This window comes from Xyrauchen texanus, chromosome 16 (genome assembly GCF_025860055.1).
Source record: "Xyrauchen texanus isolate HMW12.3.18 chromosome 16, RBS_HiC_50CHRs, whole genome shotgun sequence".
NCBI lineage: Eukaryota > Metazoa > Chordata > Actinopteri > Cypriniformes > Catostomidae > Xyrauchen > Xyrauchen texanus.
Window position 1 is genome coordinate 43,273,352 of NC_068291.1, and position 14,656 is coordinate 43,288,007.

The following is a 14,656-nucleotide window of genomic DNA, read 5'->3' on the forward strand; positions in this document are numbered from 1 at the left end:
TGCTGCATATTGTTTAACATACTATTGTATCTAATTGTGCAATATACAGTGTATAATGCACAGTATGCTGGTATTCATTCTGAACATGTAGCAATATAAATTACAGTTACATGCAGTTCAAATGCAATATACAAGAATGAACAAACCCCCAAGTGAATTCTTCAAGTCCATTGAGATTTATTCTATTATTAATAAAGAAATGAATAAGACATCTGAGATTCAGTGTATATTGCAAACACACACTATATTAATAAGTCTGGCCAGGATCTGTGGCACATAGAATAATTTATTTTGCCACAACTTGATCCATATGAATTCTTCAGGACTACAAGAAATACATAAAAAAACAATAAATAAAAAAACAATCATACTATAAATCCAAACTGTGTTCAGATCTCACAGCAAAATCAACACTGAACTCAAACGTCACTGTCACTTTAAATCAAGATACTTTGCCATTTCCATTCATTTCAAATGTGATGGGCATCAATCCAAATATTGAGGGACAAAACACATTAGTTTAAAGAGGGTCGTCATGCTCACTATATCATCAAATGTACGTAATGGGAAGGCTTTGAAATTTAATTTCAGTTTGTGTTTGGAGCGTGCTACAGATGACTGACTATTTAGTGATAGCTGTCAGTGGCGTTCAACAGGAAACGACACAGCTGTGACTGTTAGCGTCAAAACATATTCAGTGAGACGGTTGAGACATTTATCATTGTGGACTCTTTATTGTGTCTGTAGTTTGAGGTCATTTGTATAATTTACAAATGCTCCAAAAATCTTTTTGCAGGTATGCATTTTAAATATACAGGAAAATTGATTAAAATATTGATGCCATCATCTTGCACTTACACATGTTGCCCAATAAAATGCTCTCAGGATTGAGAATGCCCCTCCCCATCACAAAGACCACCTACTTCTGACTAGCAATAGCAAGTAGCAAAGTATTGTTCACATTTGTGACAATTGTCACAATTGACCCTACAATATGTTTCAGGATTTTATGCAACAAAAACACTATGAAAATTGACAAAATATGCACCAATATTTAAAATGTGGTGGCAAAATTTTTTTTAAGTGCTTTCTATCCTTAATATTTCATTATATCTTACTCAATATATTATGTAGTATGACTCTAAGCTATTTGACATAAATAGACTATGTGGTTTGAAAATAATGCTGTAATACTGGTAAAAATATAGTCCCTAAATACAAAAATTAAAAATTTTAGACCATTGTCCTGCTTTAACTTGCTGTTTTTAGGAAACACGCCAATGCATGAATATTTATATATTAATTTAAGGTGATATTACAGATAAAAAGACGCATCAAAGCACTTTTCTATTGAATACATTTTTAGCAGCTGAGACGTGGCATTTATTGAATAAACCGATTCAATAAATGCCATGATTTCAATTAATGCCAACCATGTGCGAGATGCAGGCATTCAGTCCCTGGTCCTTTTTCACACAGAAATTGCCTGGAGAATGTAATGTTCTGCTTGAACTACCAGCAGACTGTAGCCAACTGCTCAGAAACCAAGAAATGGGCCGTTTGAGTGACAGAACACAATCAGAAATCTATCAGTCTGCAAAACTCTGTTTTCATTGGGTATTGGCATACATAAAGAGGGGGTTAGAATGGAGGGGAAAGAATATCACTCATAGTGGTACCAAATAGGATAAGGAAAGGGAGAATGAATTACAAAGAAGGGTTGAGTGTGCCAAGGGCAATCAGAGTTCAGCGTCTCACGGGAGCTCGTCTCACAAAGGTGTTCTGCTCTCAAGGAATTGTACTAAGATTTAAAATCACAGTTAAAATGTAAAAGGGGCGTTAAAACAACAAAAAAACATGACTATTAAAATAAAAGTGGGCCCCAGTATATAGCCTTGCGGAACCCCAAAGAGTTCAATAGACAATTCAATTGATAAACCATAAAAATCAGCAACAAATTCAAGAAAGACATTTCATATATAGAATAAAGTTGAATATCAGCATAACATAATTTGCACTTAAGGTTAGTGTATTCTTCGTTTTTCCATGTGACGTTACATTTCGTGCCCGGAGTACTCTTTTGACTCCAAGCCCGAATGGACATGTTCGACGTAAGCGCATTATGACTGCTTTGTGATTTTAATTAATACCAACCAAAAACCAAAGTATACTTTACCCTTAATGTGCAAAGTATAAAATTGCATTTACTTCATTTATATTAAAGAAATATTCCGTGTTTATTAAAGTTAAACTCAATCGACAGCATTTGTGGGTTAACACTGATTACAACAAAAATGCAACAATAGAGGTTACGGTGATGCACTTAAAATGGAAGTGAATGGGTCAAGTTTTGGAGGCTTTAAAGTTAGAAATGTGAAGCTTTTAATTTTATAAAAGCATTTATATTAATTCATACATACTGTATTATTGGAGCTGTAATGTTGTTTAAATCATCGTTATTACAGTCGTTTTAGAGATTACAGGGTTACGTTGTCATGGCTACAAAGATGTAAAATATGATTAATTAATTTTTTTGTAATCTATATGACACAAGGGTAGTATTAAGTGGAGAGTAATACCAAAAAAATCAAGTAGACTGTTAAAAAATGCTAAAGAATATAGAAATATAAAGTCATTATATTCAGATAATATGCTCTTCCTTACTAAGGAATAAAATAATCATGCAATAGTTTCCACCTGCTGCAATCACAACCATTGATATTTCATTTTGATATTTCATAGATGTTCTTTGGATGACCAAAAAGTGTGAAGACACTACGCATATGACAGTATCCTCTTTTCCATAGCGGTTGACTAAAGATAGAGGCACTTCTCGTCGACCTCTGAGCCTCTCGTTGGTAGCTGCATCGGTGACCTTTCATGACACGGCATGCTGCTGCATAGATATTGGATTTAACACCCTCTCACCTAAATGAAAAAAGCAGGCAAAACCAACAGTCCGAGCTGGTGCGTGTCATACCTTACAGCTTGTGCAGCATCACAGCGGATTATCGTACCTTAATTTGTCTGTTCCAGCTTTGCGTCAGAGATTCTGGACATGAACAGAGCCAGGGTGATGGCATCGAGCCAGCGCTTTTCGTACTTTGGTTCATTATCCGAAGGTGAGGAGGGCGAAGACGGGGCCTAGATGGAATAAATGAGAGAGTATGAGGGAAAAGTGGGTAATCTGACTTCAGTCTGTGTCTCCGCAATATTCTTACTCTTTCTTATCTTTTTATTAGTCGATTCAAGTCATTTTTATTTGTATAGTGCTTTTCACAGCACACATCGTTTCAAAGCAGCTTTAAAGAAAATGACACTGTAATGTCTTAAAGTCCTCATTGAGCAGTTTAAATGAAAACATGCTGAAGGCTGTAGTTAGCATTCATTTATTGTGTGTGCAGTCCATCCTACGACCAAGACGATGCAAGCGAAGGCCAGTGGAGTGTGTCACAGTCTGGCTGGAAGCTTGTGGCACTTCAGTATTCCAAGTATTAACTTTTTCCTTCATGTGTAACTTCATTTTTAATATTTCACATGATCTCTTTTACTTTTATTGGTCAATTATACACTGTATATTTTGTCTTGTTTTATTCTTCATTTAGCCATGTTGTTTTTTGTTTTGTTTTCCAATTTTCTCCCCAATTCGAATGCATAATCACAAATGCGATCCTCGTCAGGTCCTCGCAGTGGCGTAGTGCCTCAATCCGGGTGGCGGAGGACGAATCTCAGTTGCCTCCGTGTCTGAGACCGTCAATCCGCACATTTTATCACGTGGCTTATTAAGTGGTTACCGCGGTGACATAGCGCTTGTGAAGGCTTCACGATATTCTCCGCAGTATCCACGCACAACTCACCACACGCCCCAAGAGAACGACAACCAGAAGGAGGTTACACCATGTGACTCTACCCTCCATAGCAACTGGGCCAATTTGGTTGCTTAGGAGACCTGGCTGGAGTCACTCAGCACGCCCTGGATTCAATCTTGCGACGCCAGGTGTGATAGTCAGCGTCTTTACTCGCTGAGATACCCAGGCCCCCTTAAGCTGCGTACACACTGCCAGTGACTTTGTCGCTGCAGGTCGCCAGTGGGTGGCGGTGAAGTCGCTAGTGGGCATTCCCACTACTGGTTGCCTAGTAACGTTTATAAATGACATTCACGGATGTCATTCCATTGCTCTTGATAGCAAATCGCTTTTCTTGGCGCTAAAAACAAACATTTTGGAGGGAAAAGACTAAATATAAATGGAATCAGTACATAAAATGCTTTACATCAAAGATGAATGAGAAACAAGGCGTGCTCTTTGCCATAGCGGCTGTTTATCTGCGGCGAAAACGCAAACGCCGGTCTGTCTGGGTCCATTAAAAACCATTAAATCTCGGAGTCAGCACAGCGAGTACCACCGGCTGGTGCAAGAGCTGCGGCTGGATATACCATATCCATATCATAGAGCACTGGAAAATTGATAACAGCAAGAATTAGCCTTTCATTCATCTTTCCGTTACTGCAGGAGCTAAGAGAGAGAGAGAGAGAGAGAGAGAGAGAGAGAGAGAGAGAGAGAGAGAGGATCACGTGAGCTTCTCTCCTATTGGCTGTCGCTTCCGTAAGTCGCTCTTCATTTGAATAAAGGTAAACTTGTCTCAACTTTGTCGCGTCGCTGGACACGCCCACATCTAGTCACCAATGGTCGCAACAGCTCGTGTCGCCGGAAGTCGCTGTGCTCTCATTGAAAATGAATGGGATGGAGTCGCTGTCACGCGCAATGTTTCTGGCAGTGTGTACGCAGCTTTAGCGATGTTGTTTTGTAGGGAGCCCCTACGAGGACTGGGAGAGAATATATTTACCAAAATAATTTTGCGTTCCCTCACAATACGTTTTTAATTCCTTCGAAATACATTTAACTACCCTTTTACAAGTGTTACCATAGTTAAAAATTGCTATTTGTAGTAAAACTATAGTAACCACACAATTTGCCATGGCTTCACTACAGTAACTAAAGTTCAAAAATGGTAATTGAAGTAAAACCATCGTATGGTAATCATACAGATCATACAGATTACCATAATCAAAAAAAAAAAACTATGATAATATAAATTCTAATCATTCTGCCAATATAGTAACAAGTAATTTTTATTTTTATAACGCTTTTCACAGCACACATCATTTCAAAGCAGCTTTACAGAAAATCAGGCATTAACAGAAAATGAAACTGTAAAATCAATAAAGACTTCACTGTGTAGTTTGATTAAATATGACTGTAAACTGTGTTTAAAAATGCAATAATTAAATAATAATTGTATTAATAACCCCAGTGAGCAGCTGAAGATGACTGTGGCGATGAACACAAAACTCCATAAGATGTGGATTAATGGAGAAAAATAACTTTGGGAGAAACCAGACTCACTGTGGGGGCCAGTTCCCCTCTGACTAACATCATGAATATAATGACATTATTCCTTATGTATAGTTAAAGTCATGCTTTAAAATGATTAAACTAAGTAAGTGTTAAGGGTCAGTGTTTAAACATCGATTTTGTATGAATTGTAAATTGATCCTGGATGAACTGCAGGAGTTCACATAGATGCAATTGTCCTTTGTTAGTTGGATGATGAACACTTTTGTTGGCAATTAAATGATAGTCTATGTATTCTATTTCAAGAGTGAAGTCCATCAACAGACAAAGGTGATGCAGGCAGAGATCAATGAGGTGCATCACAGTTCAACCCGCAGGTCATTTCGGTGAGGTTCGGTGGGGTCCATCCTAAATCCAAGGTACAGGCAGTTTCATCATGTTTTTAACACGAACCAGGCATGAAATCATATATAAATGTAATAAATTGGACTTACATTAAATCGTAATTAATTTACAGACACAACAGACACAACACAAGAGGAATAATAGTGAGAGAGGAAAATCCACAGTTTATTTAAAGATATCCCCAACTTTAGCACATTCAATCCTATTAAGCTTTATGAGCAGACTTGTTCTCAATATTGCCAATTAAAATGACTGTTTAATTCAGTTTCAACAGTGGGCCTAAATATTTCATTAAATTTAATCCGATTCCAGAAGGAGAGTCCAAAAATCCAGCTACAGTCTGTGTGCGTGCTCTGGAAACAGTCAGCATGTCACCACAGTCACATGACAGTTCAGAAAAGGCAAAAAAAAACAAAATAGAGAGTGATGTTATATTATTGACTTTAAATTATAGTTGGCCAATTCAGTGCATATTAAACTTCATCAGTGAAAATGTCCTTGCTATGCTGCTGAAGTGTACAAGTGACATTGTCACGCCGCTGGTCGGGAAGGAACAATAACAGTAGTTTGAGGTTACTGAATGGGGCATTTTGGTTGTTTTTAAAATGGCAATTATGCGCCCTTGAAGGGCACTTTAGGAAGGGGATGCCACTGGAAAGGTTGTTCCAAACAAATGTAAGAAGGTTAATTATTTCACAAAGGGCCCTTTCAAAAGACTTTTAGTGAAGGTTACATTTAAACTGTGATGTCATGCTCCCTTCAGAGTGCTCACATCAAGAACTCTGTCTTTTGTAGTGAGTAGGGCATTGGGATGATCACTTTCGATTGGAATTTGCCCTTTATGTAATAATTTTCCAGAGATTGCAGGGGTGGATTTGTAGCTCAGGCACTAATCCTTGTAAAAAGATACAAGCACATTATTTAAATGTACAAATGTCTGCAGTATGACAAAAACATCCTAAGATTTGAATGCCGATCAATGAAGAATTCATCTTTCAGGATTCAGGCCAGTAGGTGCACCCTTCAGGAATACACATTTGTCTCTCATAGAAATTTTATTTAGATCAAATTTAGATAAATCTTTGATGAAAAGTTTCAATGAGCAAAATTAGATATTCAATACATCAACATCTCTTATTTTTTCAAAGAAAATGTTAAAGATTAAACTTACAAGGAAAAAAAAAAGGACCAGATGAAATATATATATATATAATTCTGCTTTATTTTCCCTAATTCTGCATTTTCTAAATTTACAAGAATGCAAAAACTTATTGTGAGAGAATGCGAAACTTATTGCGAGAGAATGCAAAAACGTATTGCGAGAGAATGCAAAACATATTGCGAGAGAATGCAAAACATATTGCGAGAGAATGCAAAACATATTGCGAGAGAATGCAAAAGTTATTGCAAGAGAATGCAAAAGTTATTGCAAGAGAATGCAAAAGTTATTACGAGGGAACTTAAAACTTATTATGAGAGAATGCAAAACTTATTGCGAGAGAATGCAAAACATATTGCGATAGAATGCAAAAACTTATTGCGAGGGAACTTAAAACTTATTGCGAGAGAATGCAAAAGTTATTGCGAGAGAATGCAAAAGTTATTGCGAGAGAATGCAAAAGTTATTGCGAGAGAATGCAAAACATATTGCGAGAGAATGCAAAAGTTATTGCGAGAGAATGCAAAAGTTATTGCGAGAGAATGCAAAATATATTGCGAGAGAATGCAAAAGTTATTGCGAGAGAATGCAAAAGTTATTGCGAGAGAATGCAAAAACGTATTGCGAGGGAACTTAAAACATATTGCGAGAGAATGCAAAAACGTATTGCGAGAGAATGCAAAACATATTGCGAGAGAATGCAAAACATATTGCGAGAGAATGCAAAAGTTATTGCAAGAGAATGCAAAAGTTATTGCAAGAGAATGCAAAAGTTATTGCGAGGGAACTTAAAACTTATTGCGAGAGAATGCAAAACTTATTGCGAGAGAATGCAAAACATATTGCGATAGAATGCAAAAACTTATTGCGAGGGAACTTAAAACTTATTGCGAGAGAATGCAAAAGTTATTGCGAGAGAATGCAAAAGTTATTGCGAGAGAATGCAAAAGTTATTGCGAGAGAATGCAAAAGTTATTGCGAGAGAATGCAAAACATATTGCGAGAGAATGCAAAAGTTATTGCGAGAGAATGCAAAAGTTATTGCGAGAGAATGCAAAAGTTATTGCGAGAGAATGCAAAATATATTGCGAGAGAATGCAAAAGTTATTGCGAGAGAATGCAAAAGTTATTGCGAGAGAATGCAAAAACGTATTGCGAGGGAACTTAAAACATATTGCGAGAGAATGCAAAAACGTATTGCGAGAGAATGCAAAAACGTATTGCGAGGGAACTTAAAACTTATTGCGAGGGAACTTAAAACTTATTGTGAGAGAATGCAAAAGTTATTGCAAGAGAATGCAAAAGTTATTGCAAGAGAATGCAAAAGTTATTGCAAGAGAATGCAAAAGTTATTGCGAGAGAATGCAAAAGTTATTGCAAGAGAATGCAAAAGTTATTGCGAGAGAATGCAAAAACTTATTGCGAGAGAATGCAAAAGTTATTGCGAGAGAATGCAAAAGTTATTGCAAGAGAATGCAAAAACTTATTGCGAGAGAATGCAAAAGTTATTGCGAGAGAATGCAAAAACTTATTGCGAGAGAATGCAGAACATATTGCGAGAGAATACAAAAGTTATTGCGAGGGAATGCAAACTTATTTCAGAAAACAATTTCCCTGCCTGTCCTCTATGGGCTCCGAAGTTTTGTGCGGTTTTACTTGTATGCTACTCAGCTGTAAGAACTTTGCCATTTTGAAATGTGAAAATATTTGTTATGCCAATTAAGCACCTAAAAAACACAGAGAGGGAGAGGGAGAGAGAAAGGGCAACACAAAAACATCTATCCACTTTGATCGCTGTGCAAGCGGCCCCATATCAACGAAGTTCCTTGATTCAAAAGAATCTGCAGAGCTCAGATTTGAGAGGCTGCTCCGAGAGGTCTTCTCTTTGACAGATAATAACTCCAGCATTATCCTGCAGTATTTAACAAATGGAGGAGGATTACAGCTGCCTTACATAAATACATGGCATTGTTTGTGCGTATCAAACTCCATGGCAGAAAGATGATGAAAGTCTAAAGCAGTTGAATATTTCTAGAAAGTTCTATTTTAAAAAGCCTCTGTTTGGCCCACTGTAAACAGTGGCTCTAAAAGTACTGAATTTCTATTGTTGTATTATTTCAAACCTAGCAAACTTAATCTACGCAAACAACCAAAAAGATTCAGTTTAGTCCAAAGCTTATAGTCTTCAAAATGCACATCTTTCATCACGTTTATAGTCTTATGTGCATTACTCACTTTGAAAGCAAAATCCCATAAGTCATTTCAGTATTAACATAATATTATGCATGACAAGAGTGATTCTCATGCATGAATAACTATTTGATGAAGTCAGTAAGCTCACAAATGCCAAGAAAATCTCTTCATATTACAAATATATATAAATATATATATTCTCCAAAACAAGCCAGCAGAGATGCTGCACCGTATCTGCATTATGCTCAACATTTGTTGAGTTATTGTTGACAATAAAACTATAAATAATCTACAGGGTATTTATCAATTAGTGTTGATCAGCACAGTAATACCATAGTGGTGGTTCTACGGTATAGTGACTGTGTCTGGTGATAATACCATGATACTTTTTTTGGACTGTTATGGACGGAGCACATTAATTCAGTTGTTAGAAAAATGGACATAGGTATTGCAATAACAAGAAAGTATTCTCCTTATGTACAGTCACACATGCCGAGTATAGTTTCTAAGTCATTAACTTTGTGCAACCTGGACTATTGTACAATATTATGGTCGTCTGCATCCAAATCATATCTCGCAAAATTACAAGTTGCACAAAACAGGGATGCCAGACTTGTTCTGGGCTGCTCTATTAGAACTAGCACCGAAAAATTGCACTCCAGACTTTCATGGCTCACTATTGAGCAAAGGATTACCTTTAGTATGGCTACATTTTTCAGCGGCATCATTCAGTCACAGATGCCAAAGATTTGTATTCGAACATCTACAGGGTTTACTGCAAGGACACACATAACCACAATGCCAGATTTGATGGTAATGGTCACATTGTGGTACCCATCTTAAAAAAATGTCATTTATAGAGCCATAACAAACTGCAATTATTTTCCTCTTAATATCAGTTTAATAAAAAATAAATCATCCTTCAAAAATAACATGCAGAGATGTTTATTGGTATGCAGATGTCAGACCGAACAGTAGGAGGTATACTGTAATTGGACTCTCTCAATTTTGTGTTCTGTTTCATGTGAATTTATATTATTTATAAATACATTGGTTGATGAGCGGTGATAGGCTTTGAAATGTACTGTATATGCATGCTATAAATTGTATATATGCATTTTCTATAAATATATATATATATATTGATGAACAGTATGGTAATGTAATTTAATGTATATGCAATTAAGTGTATGTAATGTTATGTGAAGTATGTCATGTTTGGACCCCAGGAAGATTAGCTGACTGCCATGGCATCCACTAATAGGCAGGGCTGGACTGGTAATGTGGCATACCAGGCTTTTTCCTGGTGGGCCGACGCACTTTGGGGCCGATCAGTGGCGGAATGGCCATCGGGAGAACGTAGCGGGCCGGTGGGTCGGCCACGAAACGTGCAGAATGGGCCGTGACAAGCTAAAACGAGCCTTCGCGTTATGCAGAACGGATCACAAAACGCTGCCTCGATATGCAGAAAAGGACAGCGAACAACCCCCCCAGCCCTGCTAATGGGGATCCTTAAAAAACAATAAAAAAAAACATGTTTGATATGCACGATGGTATTTGGACTGTAATCCAAGGTACTTCATAAAAACATGGTATGTATGGTATGTATCCATGATATATTCCATGGTCTCTACATGGTACTCCAAAGTTCTTATAAGCTTACAGTAGTACTACCATGGTACATGTTAATAAAAAAACATGGTAGTAGCCTACTATTGTATTCTAAGTACCCATATACATCCAAAATACCATGGTATTACCATGGAACATGTAAGAATAAACATGATAGTCGAATGAAAAGTTTAGATGTTAGAGATGTCACAAATCTAGTGTTAACATGAAAGATATAAGAGGTTTTTCAGTTCACTGATGTTTTAGTAAGTTTTTAGCATCATTAGCTTTGTTAGCTCAGAACTGATTTATTGAATCTGAATGGATCATTTTACTTACGTTGGATCACCCGCTACATCTCAAACCCTTTTCAAGAGATACTCTCCACTTTGCTGTGTTTATGTGCACCAAGACTGGATAATTAAGCTAGATTTGATGAGATGACAAGGAATGATATATCACCGGTGTGTCTAGATGGTTCAGACTGACGGATTGTCTCTCTCACAAGGAACTCACCAAACGACAGCTCTTCATTACGGTATCTTTGCCGTAACTATACAGATAGGGAAGCTACAGTTCACGATCCCAGTGGAAATTCTCAATACCGATTTCAATACCATGGCAAAAACTAAGATGCTAGTGAAGACAGTATTTTATTTTAGTTAAATATTATTATAAATATGAACAAATGACAGATGTTACCAGTCCAGAATGGCCTATTTTACCATGGTAAATGTGCACTTGCTGCTCTAAACTGCTAAGTGGCGCTATAACCGTACTATTTCAAATTTCACATGTTAATGATTTAGCATGTGTTATGAGTATCAGTGTAAATGATTGTAAATGGAACAATTTATGCATTTAAACAATAAACATGTAATAAATATATATGCAGTGCAGTTTCAAGACATATATTGATGGAATAACATTAATTTGACAATTTTTCAAAAGCTAAAATGCAACTAATATGATGAAAAACTGACCAAATATAATTTGCAGAAGTAATATTATCAAATTGTACCTAGAAGGTTAGAAGGTCCCTTCATAATTAATAGCATGAGCTGAGAAGTCGGCCGATATTCAGATTTTTTTCATTATTGGCATCGGCCAATAAATTTTCCCCTTTGGCCGATTTGTTTCTTGAGGGTGCCGAAAATCGCCTGCTTGCATGTGAAGCGACTGAGACGTGTACACAAGCAGTCACGGTTAGTTTTGTTGTTACGTGCCATCGTGTTACTACAATAGTGCAACACAGTGTCATAAACTTTTAACTGTCTTGTCTAATGATAAAAAAGCTAAGCTAAGCTAATATCATATATGGTCTGCTAATATGCACATATCTCATTTAAACAGATGTAATAAACCAACCTCACAAAACTTGAGCAGAAGCAGCATCCTGATTAACGCTCATTTATTTACCTCTAAAGCATGTATTCTAACAGTCCCTCCTCTACAGTCCCTTTCTTTTCTAATGATAAAAGGGATATCAACAAAACTTCTATTATATACATGTGGCAGGGTGGAGGGCGGGGCCGGTTCGTGATCCGTTACGTTAACGATCTCTCTCTCCCGCACGATCCTCTGCAGTCGACCTTTATCCCTCTCTAAGGCTTGATTAGCCTAATACGGGACCGGGGGTGTAGGATCACGATTTACTATTTAAAATGCAATATTATTATGTTTTTGTATATTTTTAAAACTCAAAGTTTAGTGTCAAATTGAGTAAATATAATACTAAATAAGTTTATTATTTTTCATTTTAGCAATTGTATGTTTGTGTTATTTGCTATATTAAATGGTGTTATATATCGGCATTGTATTAGCATATATTGGTCACCCTGCTCTCTGGATCCCGGCATCGGCCATTAAAAAAACCCATATAGGTTGTAACGTTAGTAGGAGGAGGCAGACGAGGAGTGCGAATCTAAATGCAGGTTTTATTTATCTGAGTTGAAAAACAAGACAGACAGGAACAAAAGGAAAAGTCCACTATGGGAAAAAAGAAACCAAAACATGAAAACATGCAAAGGGTACAAGAACAGAGTGCGCATCGACATCCAACATCTACAAACAACGACCGACCGGGGAATGGAGAAACAGCAGGGTTTAAATACACAGACACATGATGATGACAAACGACAATCAGGTGAGAACAATGACACAGGGCTGGCAGTGATGAGGGCTGGGAATCATGGGAAGTGTAGTTTTTTGACAAAGACTAGTGAAACACAGGGCAGAACACAAGGCAATCGTGACATAGGTCGATCACTACTTTTTTTAAATAATATTTTGCATGATTCAAATAATATTTCCATTAAAAAAACTTTTTTTGTGAATCAGCACTGATAAATATCCATCTAAAATGTTTATACTAGATATTATCCCCACCACAAAAACAAATTGATCAGGGGTCCTAAAATAGCTCTGTAACCAGGGCCAAAAATGTGGTGCTACACCCCTGTTTACACAGTTAGTAATTTGAACAAACTCCTAAACCCAAGTACTAAACTTGGGGTGTAACCCCGGTGTCCTGGCCAAATTCCCCCCATTGGCCCCTATCTATCATGGCCTCGTATTAATCTCCATCCCTGAATTGGCTACATCACTCTACTCTCTCCTCCCCACCAATAGCTGGTGTGTGGTGGGCGTTCTGGCGCACTACGGCTGCCGTCGCATCATCCCTATGCTATGTATAGCGCTTTGAGTGCTAGAAAAGCGCTATATAAATGTAAGGAATTAAATTATAAACTTCAGCTCGAAACTGCCTATACAAAAAATCTACACTAGCCGCAAATTTGACTCAAATTTTTCAGCAAATTTGCCGCTCGTTATTTTCACATGGAAATGAGCTTTTGATTCGCCGCAAATGTTTGCAAGACGTTTGCAGCTCTTCGCCAGTGGTGGCGAACCTCCGGAAAACCTTTGGCAACAATCGACAATTTGCCGCAAGTTTGCCAAAAAAGCTCATTTGCATGTGAAAATTATCAGTGGCAAATTTACAGCAAGTTTGCATCAAATTTGCCATGAACTCTCGATTTCCGCAAGGGTGGTCCAGCACTGTTTGTGCTATGGACATGAGTGACACTTCAAATTGTACGGTTTGTTTTAGAGAGGCGTGCAATTACTTTTCTAAGCGATTGGTTTCCTTCAGGCGGACAATAAAATCATCAATATGCAGCTACTGTACCTTTGACAATCCTTCTAATATTTCATTGGCAAAATGCAGCTACACTAATTATTAGAGTGCATGTAAATTAATTAATGCTAAACCACCAGCATCCGCCCCCCGCCCTGTCAACCAACGGCATGAAAGCCAAGCACTGTCAATCAACTCAATGTCACAGCCACCCGGAGAGGATGACAAGCTCAGAGAACTCTAATCACCTGCAGGTGAGGCGACTAAAAGAGGATTAGACATAAAAAACTAATTTGAAAAACACAAGAAAAGCACCGATATTGTCGACACAGCAGTTAGGAGAGTGTGGCCTGTGCTTTTGCAGATTTCCACGGCAGGAAAACACACACACAGAGAGAGAGAGAGAGAGAGAGAGAGAGAGAGAGAGATGTTGGGGGCATGAGGAACAGAACTCATTTGTTTATGGTAATTGGACACAGTGGCAGCTATTCAATGTTTAATAATGAAGTATCTGTGTACACACTTTCATTTTCCCTGGAATAACATTTCAACATTTTTCCTGTTTTTCATGGAAAGAATGCAATTCATATTGGTAAACTCTCATATAGGAAGAACAAGCTGATGTGAACATGAACATACTGTACCCTGGTGACCACCGTGATCAAATGTAATTTCTGTGGAGTTTGCAGAGTATTACTTATCCCACACCGTTTTTGTGCTATGGACGTGAATGTTACCTCATACAATATGACTGTGGTGCTCCATTACGTTTAAAAGTCATCCTGGCAGATGATGAAA

General features: G+C 37.5%; 1 protein-coding gene across 1 annotated transcript in view; it reads right to left on the reverse strand.

Annotated features, from left to right (window-relative positions):
- The window catches only part of sntg2 (syntrophin, gamma 2), an 87,108-nt gene that overhangs the window by 39,067 nt on the left and 33,385 nt on the right, over nt 1-14,656 (reverse strand). The window contains 2 exon segments of the mRNA XM_052146199.1: nt 3,018-3,045; nt 3,048-3,144. Of these exon segments, the coding sequence (XP_052002159.1) occupies nt 3,018-3,045; nt 3,048-3,144 (125 nt within the window).